Genomic DNA, 21356 nt, shown 5'->3' on the forward strand with positions numbered 1-21356 from the left:
TTGTGTTAAATGCGTGCAATAGAATAGTTTGCAGGTTCGTTAACTAGTTTCATGTAATCGCATCTCCCCGTAATTTTTTGCCCCACCTACAATAGTAGAGTGGCATTATGTTTTCTGGTCTGTGCCTTCGTTCGTCCTTTAGTTCGTCCGTCCATTCGCAAGTCTTCAGGTTAAAGTTTTTGGTCAAGGTAGTTTTTGATGAAGCTGAAGTCCAATCATCAACTTGAAACTTAGTACTCTTGTTGCTTATGCTATGATCTTTCTAATTTTAAAGTCAAATTATGGCCCCGATTTCACGCTCCACTGAACATAGAAAATGAAAGTGGGAGGGTCAGGTTGAAGTTTTTGGTCAAGGTAGTTTATGATGAAGCTGAAGTCCAATCAACTTGAAACTTAGTACACTTGTTGCTTATGATATGATCTTTTTAATTTTAAGGCCAAATTAGACTTTTGGCCCCAATTTTACGCTCCACTGAACATAGGAAATGAAAGTGTGAGTTTCAGGTTAAAGTTTTTGGTCAAGGTAGTTTTTGATAAAGCTGAAGTCCAATCAACTTGAAACTTAGTACATTTGCTGCTTATGATATGATCTTTCTAATTGTAAAGCCAAACTAGACTTTTGACCCAAATTTCACGGTCCACCGAACATAGAAAATGAAAGTGAGAGTTTCAGGTTAAAGTTTTGGGTCAAGGTAACTTTTGATGAAGTTGAAGACCAAACAACTTGAAACATAGTACACATGTTCCCTATAGGGTATGATCTTTCTAATTTTAATTCCAAATTAGATTTTTTACCCTATTTCACGGTCCATTGAACATGGAAAATGATAGTGGGCATCCGTGTACTTAGGACACATTCTTGTTTAATCTATATTAGTTGTCTAATAAATAAACTCACTATAATAGATACCAGGATTGAAATTTTGTATTTACGCCAGACGTGCGTTATGTCATTTTATACTCATAACATGCATAAGATAGAAGGAGCTGGTGCACAGTATTTACAGAATAATGTCCAATAGAGAATTCTGTAATAAAGGAATGGGTTATAATTTTGCAACGGTATATATTGATGGGTTCAATATATGAAACTTAACACCCAGCTACAAAAGTTTACGTATATTGAGACCCCAAATCGTGTCAAAACAAGGCAGTTGGCCTTGGTTACACATGTAACAGTTATTTGTGCTTTTAAATGAAGTAAAGTGACAATTCGTCATACCTGGCAATACATTTGGAATTCGTGATCTTTATAAAGAAAGAGATAGGTCTTTATTTGACGTCGAATCACAATTATCTAATATTCTACTATAATATCACAGATAAAGATACTGCAGTCCATGTGGACGAAACTAGTTCAAAATCGTATATAATTAGGGATTTCCCATGTTATCTATTTCTCTTGACATCTGACAGATAGCACAGACACCACAGCAGTTGACCACTAGGCAGTCATTACATGCTGACCCCTGCAATAGAATTAAGGTAGCACAATACAAAGATTTTATAACTCCAACAGTCAAGTTTTAAAATGCTGTTACTTTCTTAATAATGCTTGGAAATTTATAAAAGTGGTAGTTATGGATAGCTAACAGATTACTCTTTCAAATTAATGCATTGTTAGTATTATTCCACAATTTTGTAACCAATTACAATGTTAACTGTGTCTAAAATATTTTTCACCAAATTTCAACTTTCAACTGAAATTAGCTTCTGCATAGGTATTCCTATGCCTAGAGGCTTGATTTTATTATATGTTGTTCCTATGGCCATTATCTACAAAAGGGTGTCTCAGATTTCAGATAGAATGTATAGAACAAATTTTACACCTAATTGAACATTGTCTTATTTTATGTGGTAAGGATGTTTACACTAATTAGAGATTTATGAGATACCATAGGGACAATTTGAGACACCCTTTTGAAGCCCATGATGTGTTGATTAAGATTTCGTTAAAATTTTCTGTATAGTAACTGTTATAAAGATGATAGAGCTAAATTCATTTAAGTAAACTGACCGAGATTTTGCCACTAATTACGTAATAATTGATTACATATTAATTGCATCCATTTAAAAGATCAATCTTTTATCTATCTATATATACCTCTTTTATTATGTTTTAAGCATTCATAAGAAAGTTACACCATTTTAAAGGTTATTGATTGGAAGTAAAAAACTCTTTGTATTGTGCTACCTTAAGAAGAAAATTTATATAGAGAAAAATACATGAAATCCGTAATTAAATCTGACAGCGTAACAATTACATTTATATATCTCGAAGTGTTTATGTGTATAGATGCCATATAACCTAGATCCTGGCTAGCTTAATAACGATTGACTAGGAGCATATGATTTGGCTCAAATCAAGTTTATGCTGATAAACAAATAGTTATCAAAGGTTCCAGGATTACAATTTAATACGCCAGACACGCGTTTCGTCTTCACCAAACAAGTACAAAGTTGAAGAGCATTGATGACACAGTCTTTTTCACAAGATACTTTGATTTTAGTGATATCCGACATTATCTTACCTCGATCTTAGACATTTCTAGGAATGTGATTGGTTAAAAGCGCCCTCGTGGAGACCGTGTATATTTCATATTAGGCGGTTAGTAGGGAGGCGGGGCTTATCTCATACACGGTTAGTATTGTTGTTACGTCCCTTTATATTCCTTATAAGGTAGCAAGGAGGCGGGGCTTATTTCATACACGGTTAGTAGTGGTCAATGGTGTTGTTACGTCCCTTTATAAAAACAAAACGGTACTGAGAAAAAATCGTTAAGGTTTCAACTGACGAAGAAAGTGATGATTAAGATTGAAATGAATTCATAAAACACATTTAAACCTAACAAGTTGGTATCTGTTTTTGTAGGATCAATGGAAGTAGTTTCTTAATGCTAACAGTATTGAAGACTTGTTCATTTTGATATTAGTCTAAATTTTACATGTTTTACACGTTAAGATAGTCGGTAAGATAAATTCGTTACATACTGTGCTAGTAACCTAATACGGTAGATATGGGGTCAGTATAAATTCCATATGGGGTTTCGCTCTCACCCCATATGGAATTTACTAACCTCATATATACCGTATTAGGACATTAACACTCTATGTAACTAATAATCTATGGTACGTGTAGGCATATTTTTTCGCATAAAGTGGACACAGAGTTGGCAAAACTTAAAGAAATTGTTTTGCGCCATTGATATTTAGCATTCGATATATTTTCTTTCATCACCGAGATATGGCCTTTTTGGCCAATTATAATCAATTTCAATAAATCAATCTTTCTTTCCTCATAACCATCCCCCTAACCTTAGACAGTGGTGTTATGGTACAACATAAGAACGAACTATCAAAATCAGTTAAAAAGGCTAAACGATTCAGATGAATACAAATAGAAATACCTCTAATGCCCTCTAATAAAAACACAGAGTGAACGTGGCCGGGTACTTGTACATCCTAAAAACAAAAAGACACTAATTGCAGATCTGAGAGTACTCGCAGTTAATGATAGCTTGTTCAAAACCAATAACAACTGATAAAAACATGCATTGAATAAAACATAGTAATCACTACACATCCAACATCAAATGGATTTAGTATAAAGACGTCATGAACTGTCAGAGAAAACACGACCGTGTTACTAGCGTATCTTTGATTTAAGTTACAATTTGTAGAGGTAAACTGTTATAGGTCAAAGTACGGTCTTCAACACGGAGCCTTGGCTCACATCGAACAGCAAGCTATAAAAGGGCCTTAAAATGACTAGAGTAAAACCATTCAAACAGGAAAATCAACGGTCTAATCTATATTTATAAAAAAAAACGAGGTTCTTGACTTATGATAGGTGCAAGAAAATGCAGCAGGTATAAACGTTTTTAATATGTACCAACCTTCACCCTTTCCTGAACCAATTATTGTGTAACTTCACAACTGTAGAAAGACACACTATAAAATATCAATTAAAATGTTTTAACTCAATCAAAAGAACTTAACAGAAACGAGGGAACAATACACTGAACGTATACATGTTCATCTATGAAACAATGTAAATACAAAATCAATGTTCGTATTTTAAAAGCTGTAATCTTGAAAACTAAGGGTTGCATTTAGAGATAACGTTTGCTGACGTTCAACACACAGCTACTCTAACCTTCAACTAATAGCGTTTTCCGATTTTAGATAACGATATCTTATCCGGAATGTGATGTGACAGGTGTGCCGCTGGATCAGAAGCAGTTAATTCAAATGAAATCAGTTTATCAAATCCCATGAAAATTTAATAAATTAAAATATTTTTATACCAGTATATTTAGAAAATCACATGACAACTACCAAAACCACAAAAAAAACCAAGACAATTAAAGTTCAACTGATACGTAAACTGCTTAGACAACTAGCGAAATCTGCAAATCGACCAATTTAATACATTTGGGAATATAAAAAGCTAGAGGCGCTCAAAATTTTGCAACCGGCAAAACAAAAACTAAACATGAAAAAAATATCTTGTCAAGCCGAAATTGTCAGTTGACTTCTTGAGGGTTTTGTTGTTATTAAAAACGATTTAAACATATATGTTGATATCAGAAGATGTGGTGTGAGTGCCAATGAGCCAAATCTCCATCCAAGTCACAATTTTTAGAAGTAAACTATTATAGACCAAAGTACGGTCTTCAACACGAATCCTTGGCTCACACCGAACAGCAAGCTATATAAGGCCCAAAAATGACTAGTGTTAAACCATTCAAACAGGAAAACCAACGGTCTTATATATATATATATATATATATAACACGAGGTTCCTGACTTATGATAGGTGCAATCAAAGGCAGCAGGTTTAAACAGTACCAACCTTCACCCTTTCCTGAAACAATAGTGTAACATCACAACTGTAACATACATGAGAAATCTAAGATAGGAAAAGACAAAACAATCTTAATAAAACTTGTTATGACCAAAGCTTACTAAATTATAAGACTGCTTACAAAGCTTTTCGTTGCATTGAAGACGTCTGTTCTTTCGTCGGGTTGTTGTCTAAATTGACATATTCCCAATTTCCATTCTCTTATATTGTATAGTTTTTCATTTTAGTGTTTTATAGAAGGCTACATAAGAAATAAGAAGTGATAAGAAATTCATTAAAACGATATCTATGCAAGATACGTCGATTATCATCTTCGGGTCAAGTTTCCCAAACCGGCGTACGCCAACTGGGAAAAAACACGGATATCCGACTGTCTTGCTTTGGAAGTTGATCCGAGTTTATAATCCAGTATTGAGGTTTGACTAATTACCAGCTTGTTTACTTCGTTATGTGTGACGTGTGGTACCTACTTCTTGTTCATCTAATATTTACACTTATTGTTTGTTCAATTTGTGTGTCATTAGACAACGGTGGATGGTAGGTGAAAAGTTATTGTTCAATTCCCCCAATTTGAGGTTTTTGATAAACAAATCACGTTTCTTATTTTAAAAAAGTTTCCTCAAAATTATATCATGAATATGACTATCATGAATATGACCAGTCAGGGATATAACTCTATAGGGTTATTACAGGAAAATAACATACATTTGTTATTGTGGACTAAAAAATCAAACAACTGTGATAACATACGTATGTTACATGTTTTAAAGGGACAATTTACATCATGCGTTTAGTTAAAATGTATACAACAAGTTCTATTGATATTACTATTGTCTTTATGTATACTTAACTATTGAAAGATGTTCACAGTTCATATTATTCCAATTTTGAATAGTACACCTATATGTTATTACAGAAAAAAGTATGCCTGTAATAACTAAAGGGTGTTATCACAGCTTCTCTATATCGCTTCAAAGCATTTGCTCAGACATAAATCATGCTTAATTACAATGTATTTTAATTTATTGTAAGAAATAATGACTGGAGCATGTAATGAGGTTCTGCGCAAGTTTCTCAGTAATTCCAAAGTGTCTAATTATTATATAATCATGCAAATAAACTTAAAAAAAAGGGATGTAAGTTCATCTTACAAATCATGCAAATATGACACTTTTTCTAGACTACAAAACAGCACGCGCAAAATAGTTGCCGCAAAGAATTTTAAACTTTGAAATTGTTGTCGCGCGCTAAAACCCCCATGGCCATTTCAAAAGTTGGCAGGTATGCTTATATGATAAGTTACATTCCTTTAATAACTAAGCCTTGTTATCACAGCTAAGTTAATTCCTTAATAGCCTTGTCTCATTGATTAACCATGGTAAATCAAAAATGTATTAACTCAATTTAAAAATTAATTATCAAGGCTATGCATTTAGTTTCTGCGCAAAGTCTCAACAGTTCCCTAGAGTCCACTATAGATTAAATAATTTTACAAATAACAAACATATGTTATAACAGATTTAGAAAATTTAAGGAAAATTATCTGTAATAACACACACAAGTTATTTTCTGTAATAACCCTATAGAGTTATATCTCTGACTGATGACTGTTGCCTTTGTTGGATGATAATTTTTTGACTTTTTCTCTTAATAATTATATATTTTCTTTACCATTTTACATCAGATATTTCATAAATAGATTATTTTGGTCCCCCTGTCTTTACGTCCCGAAGGAGTAGTCCCCAAAATATAGCATAAAATTGAGAAAGGAAATGGTGAATATGTCAAAGCGACAACCACCTGACCATAGAGCAAACAGCAGCTGAAGGCAACCAATGGGTCTTCAATGTAGCGAGAATTCCCGCACCCATAGGTGTCCTTCAGCTGGCCCCTAAAATAAGCATAATAGTACAGTGATAATGGACGTTATACTTAACTTCGAATTATACACAAGAAACTAAAATTTAAAATAATACAAGACTAACAAAGGCCAGAGGCTCCTGACTTGGGACAGGCGCAAAATTGCGGCGGGGTTAAACATTTTATAAATGAGATCTCAACCCTCCCCCTATACCTCTAGCCAATGTAGAAAAGTAAAAGAATAACAATACGCACATTAAAATTCAGTTCAAGAGAAGTCCGAGTCCGATGTCAAAAGATGTAACAAAAGAAAATAAATAAAATAACAATAATACATAAATAACATCAGACTACTAGCAGTTAACTGACATGCCAGCTCCAGACCTCAATTAAGCAGTTTTACAAAATTTGTTAAAATCGAAACTTTTAGTTCTAAGTTCATTGGAAATGCTTCTGCTACATAAATGTGGGCTGTTTTTTTACAATACAATGCACACATATCGGGTATTTATAGCATCATTAAGTCATGCTAAATAACTGAAATCTTCACAATTTTAGTTAAATTTAAGACAGTATCTGTCTTAAATGAAAGTGGCCACATTTGTGTTCATTCTTGATATTGAAATGCAAGTTGTATTTGATGATAATACATAAAATATATGAAGGTTGAGGATGAACATGGATGCTGCCATTTCCATTTTTGACAAAAGCAATCTGAGAAGTGACATTTTTTGGCATATTTGATAGGGTTTTTTTCATATTTAAGCTTGAATCAAGGCATTTTTAATGACAAATCAGTTCAAATCTTCCACACAAACTATTTGAATCAACTGAAATAGACACTACAGTGTTTAAAAAGTGTCTTTCGTCAGATGAACCTGAAATTTGAGGTAAAAAACTAGCCCTTACCGGCCCTACTCCTTTGGTTTCTGTTTTCTAACTTTAGTTTGCCTCAACCAAATGTAATGAAACAATGCTTATTCTAAAAGGTTACAAATTCAACACTAATAAGATCATTAAATATTGTTTTATTGGTATAAATATTGATTTTGTTATCAGTAAATTAAAAGTGAACTAAATATAACTAATATGTTATATACCATGTATACATATATATAAATACACATTCATGGATATACAATCTGTTGATACCTGTAACTTGGCATTGCACAAGGTCATGTTTAATTTTTCTCTGGCTGTGTATGACATTTTTACACTAAATCCATTGGATGTTGCCAGTTGTATGTATACAGATTGATAGACTAGTTTAGTCTTAGATGCATGATTTGTTTAATTATAGTTGTTAGTGGCTTTGAACTAGCAGTGAGATAACTGTGAGTACTCTTAGATCTGTTCCTAGTGTCTTTTTTGTCGGTATGTACAAGTACCCGGCCATGTCCACTTGTATTTTTGTCCATCTGATGAGTTAAAAGCCTTTTTCAACTGATTTTTATAGTTCGTTCTTATGTTGTACTGTTATGCCACTGTCCCAGGTTAGGGAAGTGTTGGGATCCCACTAACATGTTTAACCCCGTCACATTATTTAAGTATGTGTCTGTCCCAAGTCAGGAGCCTGTAATTCAGTGCATGTGGTTGTCATTTGTTTATGTGTTACATATTTGTTTTTCATTCATTTTTATATATATATAACATGTATAAATAAGGCTGTTAGTTTTCTTGTTTGAATTGTTTTACATTGTCTTATCAGGGCCTTTTATAGCTGACTATGCGGTATGGGCTTTGCTCATTGTTGAAGGCCGTACATGTACAGTGACCTATAATTGTTAATGTCTGTGTCATTTTGGTCTCTTGTGGAAAGTTGTCTCATTGGCAATCATACCACATCTTCTTTTTTATATGATTACCACAAAACACAAGTCAAGTTCCATTTTTGGTAGCGACACTGTCATGAGTGTATGTATATAGATATAAGGAGATATAATGTGAGTGCCAATGAGACAACTCCCCATCCCATCATAGAGTTATTCCCTTTAACACATGGAAAATTGCTGAATTTTTCGTTTCCATTGTCTTACTTTTTTTTGCATCAACCAAATGTTATGAAACTTAAACTACCATGACTACACAATACTTATTACCAAAAAAAACAGATTGAGTTTGAATTTTAGTGTTGTCATTATTACTGTTCCCCTTTCGCCATTACAAAATTATGGATAAATTGCTGAATTTTTAGTTTCACTTCTCCACATTCTCTAATTTAAGTTTGCTTTCAATGTTATGAAATGAACATACATTTAGCTAGCTTTTGAAGGACCTTGTTTTTACTCTTATTAATGTAAATATACATTTTCATGGCTACTGATGAATCATCAATACCTCAGCTTTTGATGGACCTGGTTTTAACCTTGACATTCTTAATAATGTGAATATACATTTTCAGGGCTACTGATGAATCATCAAAATTATACCTCAGCTTTTGATGGACCTGGTTTTAACCTTGACATTCTTAATAATGTGAATATACATTTTCAGGGCTACTGATGAATCATCAATACTAGCTTTTGAAGGACCTTGTAATATAGACATAAGAGATGCAAGTCAATTATCACAAGAAGAATTTATTAAAAGGTTAGTTTTGTTAATCTAATATGATAAAAAAAAAGATATAAAATCACAAGGTATCATGTAGATGCTGTACTGTCCCTATTATTGAAACATGAGACATTGCAACATGTTCAATCACTGACGATAGAGGCTTGTTTTACCCCAAAAGATTGATTAATGTTTTCTACTAAGATTTGTTAATTTTGTTACACTTAAGTTTTTTTTTATCAACAAACAGATCTACAATGTATAATATGATTTATCAATCAACATGACCAATATGGGTATATACCATGCTTTGTGTTAAAATATTTGTCTAATGTCTTTAAAAATGTAGTACAACATTGTAAAATGTAGATAGTATAGGAAAATATGATTAGAGCAAAAAATGGTTTTGTTAGTTATAAATTTTGTAAACCCATCATAACTGCATGTCAAACCATTCCTTTATGGCAAGAATAGATTTATTGCCTTTAAATAATATTTTAATGAACTGTTGACTTTTTGGGATATCTTTAATAGTGAAATCAATAATGGTTAGAAAGCAACTTTAAACAAAAATTTCACTTATCATCACTCCTAACATGTACATGATGTAAGAGGAACTTTGTACCAATTTTTAGGTCAATATCACTAATTTTCTCAAGATGAGCCATTTAGACTTTTTTAAACCTAATTATACCTTACAAAAGTGCTAAAGTTAATCTTATTTTACAATATACATTGTAGCTGTTGATTTAATGTCTTTTTTAACATGCTAGCAATGCTCATACAAGTGTTGTTTTACTTTACAGATTTGCTCACCAAAATCTTGTTTCACTTACAGATTTGCTCACCAAAATATTGTTTCGTTTTACAGATTTGCTCACCAAAATCTTGCTTCACTTTACAGATATGCTCACCAAAGTCTTGTTTTACTTTACTGATAGGCTCACCAAAATCTTGTTTTACTTTACAGATATGCTCACCAAAATCTTGCTTCACTTTACAGATATGCTCACCAATGTCTTGTTTTACTTTACAGATATACTCACCAAAATCGTGTTTCAAATTACAGATTTGCTCACCAAAATCTTGTTTCACTTTACAGATATGCTCACCAAAGTCTTGTTTCACTTTACTGATATGCTTACTTTTATCTTGTTTTACTTTACAGATATGCTCACCAAAATCTTGTTTCACTTAACAGATATGCTCACCAAAGTCTTGTTTTACTTTACAGATATGCTTACTTTTATCTTGTTTCACTTTACAGATATGCTCACCAAAGTCTTGTTTTACTTTACAGATATGCTTACTTTTATCTTGTTTTACTTTACAGATTTGCTTACTTTTATCTTGTTTTACTTTACAGATATGCTCACCAAAGTCTTGTTTTACTTGACAGATATGCTTACTTTTATCTTGTTTTACTTTACAGATATGCTCACCAAAGTCTTGTTTTACTTGACAGATATGCTTACTTTTATCTTGTTTCATTTTACAGATATGCTCACCAAAGTCTTGTTTTACTTTACAGATATCCTTACTTTTATCTTGTTTTACTTTACAGATATGCTCACCAAAGTCTTGTTTTACTTTACAGATATGCTCACCAAAGTCTTGTTTTACTTTACAGATATGCTTACTTTTATCTTGTTTTACTTTACAGATATGCTCACCAAAGTCTTGTTTTACTTTACAGATATGCTTACTTATATCTTGTTTTACTTTACAGATATGCTCACCAAAGTCTTGTTTTACTTGACAGATATGCTTACTTTTATCTTGTTTCACTTTACAGATATGCTCACCAAAGTCTTGTTTTACTTTACAGATATGCTTACTTTTATCTTGTTTTACTTTACAGATATGCTCACCAAAGTCTTGTTTTACTTTACAGATATGCTTACTTTTATCTTGTTTCACTTTACAGATTTGCTTACTTTTATCTTGTTTCACTTTACAGATTTGCTTACTTTTATCTTGTTTTACTTTACAGATATGCTCACCAAAGTCTTGTTTTACTTGACAGATATGCTTACTTTTATCTTGTTTCACTTTACAGATATGCTCACCAAAGTCTTGTTTTACTTTACAGATATGCTTACCAATATCTTGTTTTACTTTACAGATATGCTCACCAAAGTCTTGTTTTACTTTACAGATATGCTTACTTTTATCTTGTTTTACTTTACAGATATGCTCACCAAAGTCTTGTTTTACCTGACAGATATGCTTACTTTTATCTTGTTTCACTTTACAGATATGCTCACCAAAGTCTTGTTTTACTTGACAGATATTCTTACTTTTATCTTGTTTTACTTTACAGATATGCTCACCAAAGTCTTGTTTCACTTTACAGATATGCTCACCAAAGTCCTGTTTTACTTTACAGATATGCTCACAAAATCTTGTTTTTCTCTACAGATATGCTCACCAAAGTCCTGTAGTTATAAAAGGTGCCACAGATAACAGAAAATTTCACCAAATTTGTAGTAAGGATGAATTGATACGAAATCATGGGACTAAAAAGATAAGGCTAAGCTCAGCTAACACATACTCATATGAAAAAAGTAAGTAATGATTCAAACACATTATATTTATCAACCCAAGTTTTTTGTCCAAATGAATTGTTATAATGATTAATATAATAATAATATTTATTCAGGTAGAGGCAATACATTTATATACAAATGCAAAATACAACCTCAAAATATAGCAATGGCTGTTACATAGGTACTAGTGCACTAATGCCTTAACCCAAAGATGAACCATTAAAGCAAACAATTAAATTCAGAATAGAAATGGGGAATGTGTCAAAGAGACAACAGAAATGGGGAATGTGTCAAAGAGACAACAACCTAACCTTAGAACAAACAACAGCAGAAGGTCACCAACAGGTCTTCAATGCCGCGAGAAATTCCCGCATTTGGAGGCATCCTTCAGCTAGCCCCCAAACAAAAATATATATACTAGTTCAGTGATAATGAACCCCATACTAAACTTCAAATGGAGCAGAATAAACTAAAATTAAGAATAATACAAGACTAACAAAGACCAGAGGCTCCTGACTTGGGACAGGCGCAAAAATGCGGCGGGGTTAAACATTTTGGGTCAGCTTATTTCCATCGGGCTCCTTATAGTCCTGATAGTAAATAAATAAGGGTAATCAATCAATTTTACAGCATCAAAAGTCTTCTAAACTGATACCACCTTGTTAATTTGGCAGCAGTAAAAGCTGACTTAAAATTATAACATACTAATATAAAATAAGGAGATAAGATTGCCATTAAAACAACCTTCCAACAGACTCTAAACAACATTGATTTTTTCTTTGCATTTATATTTTATACCGATGTGCTTCTGGAATTGTATAAATACCAGTTTTCCTGCATTGTTCTTATTATTAATGCTGCTTGTCATGCTTGTATTTATTACTAGAAAAAAAGTTGTGGGGCTGTAATAAAAAGCTGCATGTAAATGGGATGTTTTTTTTTGTGCAAATGTATTGGTGATGCATTAGGTTGAATAAATAATAATGTTTTAATTTCAGGAGATGTATCATTAAAGTATTATATAGAAAATGTTATGAAACCTCAGACCTTAACCATGCTTGGAAATGGTAAGTATTTTATAAACCATTTATAAGGGCTGATTGTTATTTGTATAATATCATCTTTTTTTCTCCCAGCTTATGGGAAACAAATAAGTATTTTTTTGTACACTGTATTGCTTGTAGTAAAGGTGAACATGCACATCTAGCTGAATTTTCTGACCGTAAGATAATTTTCATGATTATTATTAATCAATACTAAGTTTTCGTGCTAAGGTCGGTTTTTCAGATACTTTTAGCAATATATGAGGGGGGATAGGACCTTTATGGGGACTCCGAGATGGGGTGTTTTAAAGCTCGGGATTTCGGGATTGACTCTTTCGGGATCAGGAAATTTTTTTTATTGAATTTCAGGACCTCTGGGTTTCGTGTTTTTAAGCCCAGGATTTCGGGATCAGGTATTTTTTATCTCGGGATTTCGGGATCAGGACCCCTCCTACCCCCTCTCATATATCAACATGATCCACAATATAGTTGGTGTATGAAATGGTTGTAAGCTGAAACTGTCTTTCTGGGCTTTCTGACCTCAACCTCATTTTTATGCATCATTGATAATTATATTAAGATTATGTGACCTTTGTAGTAAAACCTTTATCTATAGAACTTCTGACTAAAAATTCAATCTTGATCAGCAAATAAGGCAAGACAATTTAGGTTGCTCTCTTCTGTTATATTTTTTATCTTATCACCTAGAACTCCAAATAACATACAAGGTCATTAAAGTGGTACCTAACACTACAGGGAGATAACTCTGTAAAATCAGCAGAACCTTAAAATGATGTTATGTTGTTAAGGGATTATTAAGCTTCTCAATGATCAAAATAAGTTTTTGTCAATCTGCTATATAACCAGTGTAATTTTTCTGATTAAACAGTTGGTTCAAATTATTTGAAATTTTCATATTTTTATCAAAGGGTCAAAGTAAATACTTTGTCAAAATTTTAAGAAAATTAAACAAGCCAAATTAATTTTAGTTCAGGTACCACCTTAAATCAAACTTCTATTTTTTTTACTAATAATAAAGATATTAATATGAAAATTTATATGGCATAAATATAGGCATATTTCAAGGGATTGTCTTGATAATTTAAAATAATTTTTAAAAATTTGTTAGCTCATTTACATATATTCCATATGAACACCTGATGTGCATTTATTAAATAATGTCAGAAGAAAAAGCATTTTTTTCAACTTTTATGTCCAAATTGTATGCAAATTATAAGATCTTACAAAATTTTGTGAAATAGCCATGTAGTTTTTCTCCATGGAAAAAAATACTAATCAAGCTGATCAGTTATTTCTCTACATACATATACAAGTTAAGGTGGTACCCAACACTTTCACTAAAATTAGTTTGTCACGTTTAATTTTCATAAAATTTTGACTTTGACCCTTTAACAAAAATATAAATATTTCAAAAATTTTGAACGAAGCGTTTTTTCAGAAAAATTACACTGGTTATATAGCAGTTTGAAAAACATTAATTTTTATCATTGAGAAGCTTTAAACATTCCCTTTACAACACAATGTAATTAAAACGTTTAGCTGACTTTACAGAGTTATCTCCATGTAGTGTTAGGTACCACCTTAAATATTATATATTTTTATTTAGAAACATTTTACTGGTTTGGTGACAATAATTATACAGAATGGGAAGATGTTTTTAACAGATATAAACCACCACCTTATAAGCTACCATTTATGACGGGGGCTTACAGCTTTGGTGTTGCAGGTATTTATGATCTAAATGATATTTGGATTATTCTTCTAAAGTACAAGGTCATATTTATAGAAATAAGAACAGTGTTCTCCCCAGGCCCTTAAAGGACCACGGGCCCGCGATGTATAATATTTTACCGCGGTGGTATCGTTCTTGCCGCGATGTATAATTTTTCTCCGTGGTGCTAAAGTTTTCAACCGTAAATTGGTAGTTTCAGACCACTTGTTCAACTGTCTGTGAAAATTGACCAGTTCTTACCAGTTTAATCCAGTTCTGACAAGAAGATTGTTTACACCACGTGATCCATTTACCTTTTGAGGTTAACCATGATGATTGGATTAATCGATATACATGATTCTTTTGTGTTTTAATTAATTAATTAAGAGATCATAATATTAATAACAGACTTGTGAGGGACAAGCAGACATTTGTTAATGAACTCTTTTACGCCAGTCTTTGTCAAAATAATTTGCCGGTTTGAAATTAATTGTGGAGTTACTTCCCCTGAATTTGCTTATTACAAATAAATGCTCCTCAAATAGAATTTCTCTTTGAAAATAAAAATAAAGTTCAAATTGAATACAGAATAATATTAAAATGTTACATTAAGGATAAATACTTTCTTAGAACATACCAACAAAAATGTTTTGCAAATTATTTTTCAGAATCATACCTTTATTAATGCACAGACATATTATTTTATGTTGGTATTTTTTTTTAAAGTTATGGTGAAACATCAATAGCAATGTAACATAGAATAAAGATAAAAAAAATAGTTCTTAGCAGGGAAAGAACTAGTATACAAATAAAATTCCATTCATGTCAGTATCAAAGTATTAACATGAAATAATAATGTTGTTAAAGTTAAAGTTAAAGAATGAGGTCTAAAACTATGAAAAAAAGTTTTTAATTTACTGAAGGTTCTGTTACTTCTGTATATCAAAGTTTAATCTTGTTCAAAGTTAATTGTTATGGTGAAATCTAACATGGGGAATGTGTAGTGTATCTTCAAGTATCAGGACAAAATGGCTTGATCAAAATATAAGAAGTGACTTTAGTTTAAAGACTAATTGTGCTTTCTTTTATTTATTCTTCAAAGATATCAAAGTATACAAACTGTTTATTGATTTACTTTTTCTACCAATAATTTTCTGACCCAAAGTCCATACAACACAGTACCACAGTAAACAAAACAAAGACAAAAAGGTAATGACAAAAACTAACAAGAAAAAAAAAGCGACGCAACGCGACACAAAATATTACAAAATTAATTTCGTCACGCGTTACCCTGGTGCTATCCAAAAATCCTGGGGAGAACACTGTAAGAATGTACATTTGTGGCTTTTTGTAGCCTGTTCAAATTTACAGAAATACATAAAACTTACCAAATATATAGTTGAATTTTTTTGAAAAGTGTTGGAATCATACAAAGTCAGTAGAAAGAGCAAAGAAAAAGTCATCCGTGTTACTCATAATATGCATAAAAAAAGGATCAAATCTGTTGCATGAATTAAAAATAAGCCTCAACCAAATCAAAATTCTGTTTATGAAAGCGAGGAAAATCTACTGCAGGGATTATTTAAAGATTTGTACAACCTTTTGGTGTACAGGCATGACAGTGAGAATGTTTACACAAAGATGTTCCATTAACAGTACACCGCAATATTATTTTGTGTCAAAAAACACAAATACTTTCTTTAGCTTTAAATAAAAATAGACTGCTTGATGCAAAAAAAAGATGAAAGAAAGTTGTATGGTCCCCATTTTTTGCAATTGTTGTGTATTCATAATTGCGAGGGAAACATTGCAATTGTTGTTTATTCATAATTGCGAGGGAAACATTGCAATTATGATGGCAACAAAGAATGTCTGCCACTTTTTGTCGCCCAATAATTGCATGATTTCACAATAGTTTTATCTTATTCTTCCTTCAACTAATAGGTAATTTATGAAAGCTTAAATATAATAAGGAACTACAAAAAGAAACTGAAAATTTCACTTTATTTGAAATTTTTGCAAAATATTAGTGAAATATGAAAATTTGTTGATACATTTTTTAGATGCAGGAACTGGTGTACCATTTCATTTTCATGGTCCAGGTTTTGGTGAAGTAATTTATGGAAGAAAGGTATTTTATAAAAAAAAAATATACTGCACCATTAAAGATAACTAAACATTTTGTATTATAAGTATACATTGTGTACTTTTAAACTTGACATTGTGTACTATAACTATACAGTGTGTAATATGGTATAACATAACGTTGTATTCTTTAACAAAACATAGGGGAGGAGTTATGTTGTTTGCATGAACATGATGAAACTAATTAAATTTGATACTGAATTTGCTACAAATACTGAATTAAGAATTAATCTTAACACTGACCTTGAGATGACCATGCTGACTTTGACTGCCCATATTTAAAAAACTTACATAATTCCTAGATAAACCCCAAGCACTATCAATTGTCATCAAAATAGTAAAAAAAATTAAATCACAAAAATACTGAACTTAGAGGAAAATCAATTTGGAAAGTCCATCATCACATGGCAAAATCAAATAACAAAGTGCATCAAAAATGAATGGACAAGAACTGTCATATTTCTGACTTGGTACAGTCTGAAAATTACTTGTTTTGGATTGTAAGAATAAATTATTATTTTTTTTTACTGCGCTAGCTTCACATGAACAACGTTTCACCTTTCTGTACCAATGAGCTAAGGGTTTGTGAAAAATATTAGTTTGCAGTGATACATGTGGCTTCAAATTGCAACTTGTAGAACAGATTAGGCAGTTGGTATTGTGAAAGGACTAATGCCTTTCAAATATGCACAGAAATGGGGTTTTTTTTTAACAAAGGGTTGAATATAAATCTAAATCTTGTGTAAAATAGTATCAATTATTTGTTTTCAGCGTTGGTTTTTATATCCACCAGAGAAAACTCCATCTTTTCATCCCAACAGAACTACCCTGCAATGGTTGTTTGAAGATTATCCTAATCTACATCCAGATGATAAACCAGTAGAATGCACAATAAATCAAGGAGAGGTAAGGATATTTATTTCAATCAAGCTTTTAGTTACTGTGAATTCATATATTTTTTATGGATACCCATTTTTGTTGATTGAGTAAAAAAATAATTTTGTGCATATTTTTATCTTATAAAAAATATGAGTTTTGTTGAACATTCAAATTCACTAATTACCTTTACCAATTAAATCCACAAAAGTTGGAACCCAACAAATAATACTATATCCATAGTATTGACGAACTCTCTTTCAGGCTCACCAAGTATTATAAAGGTTAGGATGTTCCTTGCGTATTGTTATGCTTTTACTTTTCTACATTGGCTAGAGGTATAGGGGAGGGTTGAGATCTCACAAACATGTTTAACCCCGCTGCATTTTTGCGCCTATCCCAAGTCAGGAGCATCTGGCCTTTGTTTGTCTTGTATTATTTTAATTTTAGTTTCTTGTGTACAATTTGGAAATTACTATGGCGTTCTTTATCACCGAACTAGTATATATTTGTTTAGGGGTCAGCTGAGGGACGCCTCCGGATGTGGGAATTTCTTGCTACATTGAAGACCTGTTGGTGACCTTCTGCTGGGTTTTTTTCTATGGTAGGGTTGTTGTCTCTTTGACCCATTCCCCATTTCCATTCTCAATTTTATCCTAGTTTGTAAATGGAGGAAAAAAGTGCTACTCCCCCAAGAAAAAGTATGGAGCTTGCTGATGTTTATTTTACTCCAAATTAAAACTTTCACTGTTGTAGCTCACATTGCACACTCACTAAATTATTAATTTAAACAGTAAAAATAAAATTGAGAAAGGAAATGGGGAAAGTGTCAAAGCAACAACAACCCGACCATAGAGCAGACAACAGCCGAAGGCCACCAATGGGTCGTCAATGTAGAGAGAAACTCATGCACCCGTAGGTTTCCTTCAGCTGGCCCCCTAAAAAATATGTAGACATGATTAAATTTGATTAATTATTATGTATATGTATAACCTGGGACAGTGGTATAATAGTACAATATAAGAACGAACTATAAAAATCATTTGAAAAAGGCTTAACTCATCAGATAGACAAAAAAATAATAGTGGATGCATGTTTTGTTATAGGCTATATGATATTAATACAATGTAATGTATTATTTCCACCAAAATTGAAATGATAAGTGACCTTTGACATTGCTGCTGATAATGTTTTACTTCCTGTTGTAGATAATATATTTCCCAGACAGATGGTGGCATGCAACACTCAATATAGACGCCAGTGTTTTTATTTCAACGTTCTTAGGATGAAGAAGCAAACAAGATTTATTTTTTTATTCTATGAGTTATTATAAAACTTTCTTAATTGACAAGGATTGTCAGTTTTTAGAAGGTTGGTTGTTCTCTCCTTCATTCCAGCTTCCTTTGCGTTGTTCTCTCCTGCATTCTAGCTTCCTTCACCATGATTGACAGCCAGGATATAGCCAATAGTGATAAAATGGCATTATATTCATAATTCGAAACAGTTTTCATCATCATCTTGATACTTTGATATTTTTATGAGTTCTGAGAACTTCTCCATTGCTAGTTCTCTCCTACATTCCAACTTCCTTCACCACAATTGTCCATTGACAGCCAGGATATAGCAAATACTAGTGCTAAAATGGTGTTATATTCATAATTCAAACAATCATCATTCTCATCTTATGATACTTTGCTATTTTTATAAGTTCTTCATTGGTCATTTTGGTAGTAACTTTTAACTGCAGTCTTGCCATCATTCTTTTTATCACCATTTATTATGTATTAAAAGGAAATGAGAAAAAAAGGGAGAACATGCACAGGGACATTCAAATTCATAAGTTGAGAGAGAGTGGCAACACCACAGCAAAAAACAAAAGACAACGAAAAGACAAAAAATGTTACAAAATACTTAATGGAAATCTAAGCCTTAAGACTGAAAACAAGAACTCCATAAAACTATTTGGTGATGTAAGCTGCAAAGGAAGGAGAAGCACTTCTCCCACTGGTTGATGTGATTTAAGATCAAGTAATTTAATGTGGCAATTTTTATGTGAAATAAATTTCTTATATATTTTCACAATTCTTTGAACTTGACTATAGAATTTGAAGACATATTTATTTATTACAGTAAGATAGCAGCACTTTTATCATTCTTAATTATACCCCGCTTTGAAAAAAAGGGGGGTATACTGTTTTACCTTTGTCTGTCCTTCAGTCAGTCCATCCATCAGTCCGTCAGTCTGTCAGTCCATCAGTCCGTCTGTCAGTCCGTCCGTCCGTCCGTCAGTCAGTCAGTCCGTCCCATGAAACTTTCGTCACATTTTTCTCAGGAACTACACATCCACCCTTTTCTGTAATTTGGTATCAACATTTATATATGTCAGCCATACCGTGTGATGCGTTTTCAGATTGATCACTTGACAACTTCCTGTTTACTGAACACTTGTATGATTTTACACATGATAGCCAAGTTGAAAATTTTCGTCACATTTTTCTCAGGAACTACAATACAAGGATTTCTGAAATTTGGTTTCAGGATTTATATATGTCAGCTTTACCATGTGATGCGTTTTCAGATTCATCACTCGACAACTTCCTGTTTACCGAACACTTGCATATTTTTACACTATTAATATTATCCACTTGCGGCGGGGGTATCATCAGTGAGCAGTAGCTCGCAGTTTCACTTTTTTACACATGATAACCAAGATGAAAATTTTTTGTCACATTTTTCTCAGGAACTACAATACAAGGATTTCTGAAATTTTGTTTCAAGTTTTATATAAGTCTGCTTTACTGTGGGATGCGTTTTCAGATTCATCACTCAACAACTTCCTGTTTACCGATCACTTGCATATTTTTACACTATTAAAATCATCCACTTGCGGCCGGGGTATCGTCAGTGAGCAGTAGCTCGCAGTTTCACTTGTTTGTAATGTATTCCACTACAAATGTTTTTTTTCTCTTTCTGAAAGACTCAAATCATTGAATATTGACTTCTTCACCTTCATTAGCCATTTTGAAATTTGAAATGCTTTATGCTATCTGTCTACTTATTTATTCATGAAGACCAGGGCACATACAATTTAGTAGTGTTTATATCAACATAAAGCAAAGAACTTGACTGATTGATACAGAAATAAGGAGATGTGGTATGATTATCAATGAAACAATTAACCATAAAAACAGAAGGAAATATTCCTATCGTAAGGTCAGTGGATTTCTCTTGGCACTGCAGCTTTCTCCATCAATAAAACCAGATATGTCCTATTTTCGGTGCAAAATATAGTTAGCATGCATTTTGTGTCCGGGGATACATGGACACGTATGTATGTAACTATATAAACAGATAAACAATCAATGTCTATTAAAGTGGTTACAGAAGCCCAGTGTTATATAAAACGTGTGATTTAGACGGACACAGCTGGACACAAGGTTACTACAGAAGCCCAAGTGTTATATAAAACTTGTGATTTAGGCGGACACAGCTGGACACACGGTTACTTCTATATAAAACATAAAAAAAAACTACTGACTGCAGGCGGACACAACGCAATTTCTATATAAAACTTTAAAAATCTGCTGGCTACAGGTGGACACAGCTGGACACCGTGCTATTTCAATATAAAACTTCTAGAAATGAGCGTATACAGTCGGACACAAGTGGACACAACGTATTTTTCTATAAAACTTTATGAAATAAGGGGATACAAGCGGACACAGCTGGAC

At 32.4% G+C, this 21356-nt stretch overlaps 1 protein-coding gene across 1 annotated transcript; it reads left to right on the top strand.

The window, feature by feature from the left end:
• The first annotated feature begins 5269 nt into the window (after positions 1-5269).
• LOC134724847 (jmjC domain-containing protein 8-like) lies at positions 5270-19720 on the top strand. The gene is made up of 8 exons (XM_063588140.1): positions 5270-5404; positions 9221-9316; positions 11702-11847; positions 12828-12896; positions 14500-14619; positions 16668-16735; positions 17521-17655; positions 18834-19720. The coding sequence occupies exons 1-8, from the start codon at positions 5316-5318 to the stop codon at positions 18912-18914; spliced, it is 804 nt and encodes a 267-aa protein (XP_063444210.1). The 5' UTR covers positions 5270-5315; the 3' UTR covers positions 18915-19720.
• Positions 19721-21356: the final 1636 nt, after the last annotated feature.

This window comes from Mytilus trossulus, chromosome 7, assembly GCF_036588685.1.
Source record: "Mytilus trossulus isolate FHL-02 chromosome 7, PNRI_Mtr1.1.1.hap1, whole genome shotgun sequence".
In the NCBI taxonomy this organism is placed as follows: domain Eukaryota; kingdom Metazoa; phylum Mollusca; class Bivalvia; order Mytilida; family Mytilidae; genus Mytilus; species Mytilus trossulus.

Coding starts and splice junctions, on each gene's coding strand:
- LOC134724847 (XM_063588140.1), top strand. CDS start 5,316: ATGTGTGACGTGTGGTACCTACTTCTTGTTCATCTAATATTTACACTT. Junction 12,897..14,499: donor CTTAACCATGCTTGGAAATG/GTAAGTATTTTA, acceptor ATTTTTATTTAG/AAACATTTTACTGGTTTGGT. Junction 14,620..16,667: donor TTACAGCTTTGGTGTTGCAG/GTATTTATGATC, acceptor TACATTTTTTAG/ATGCAGGAACTGGTGTACCA.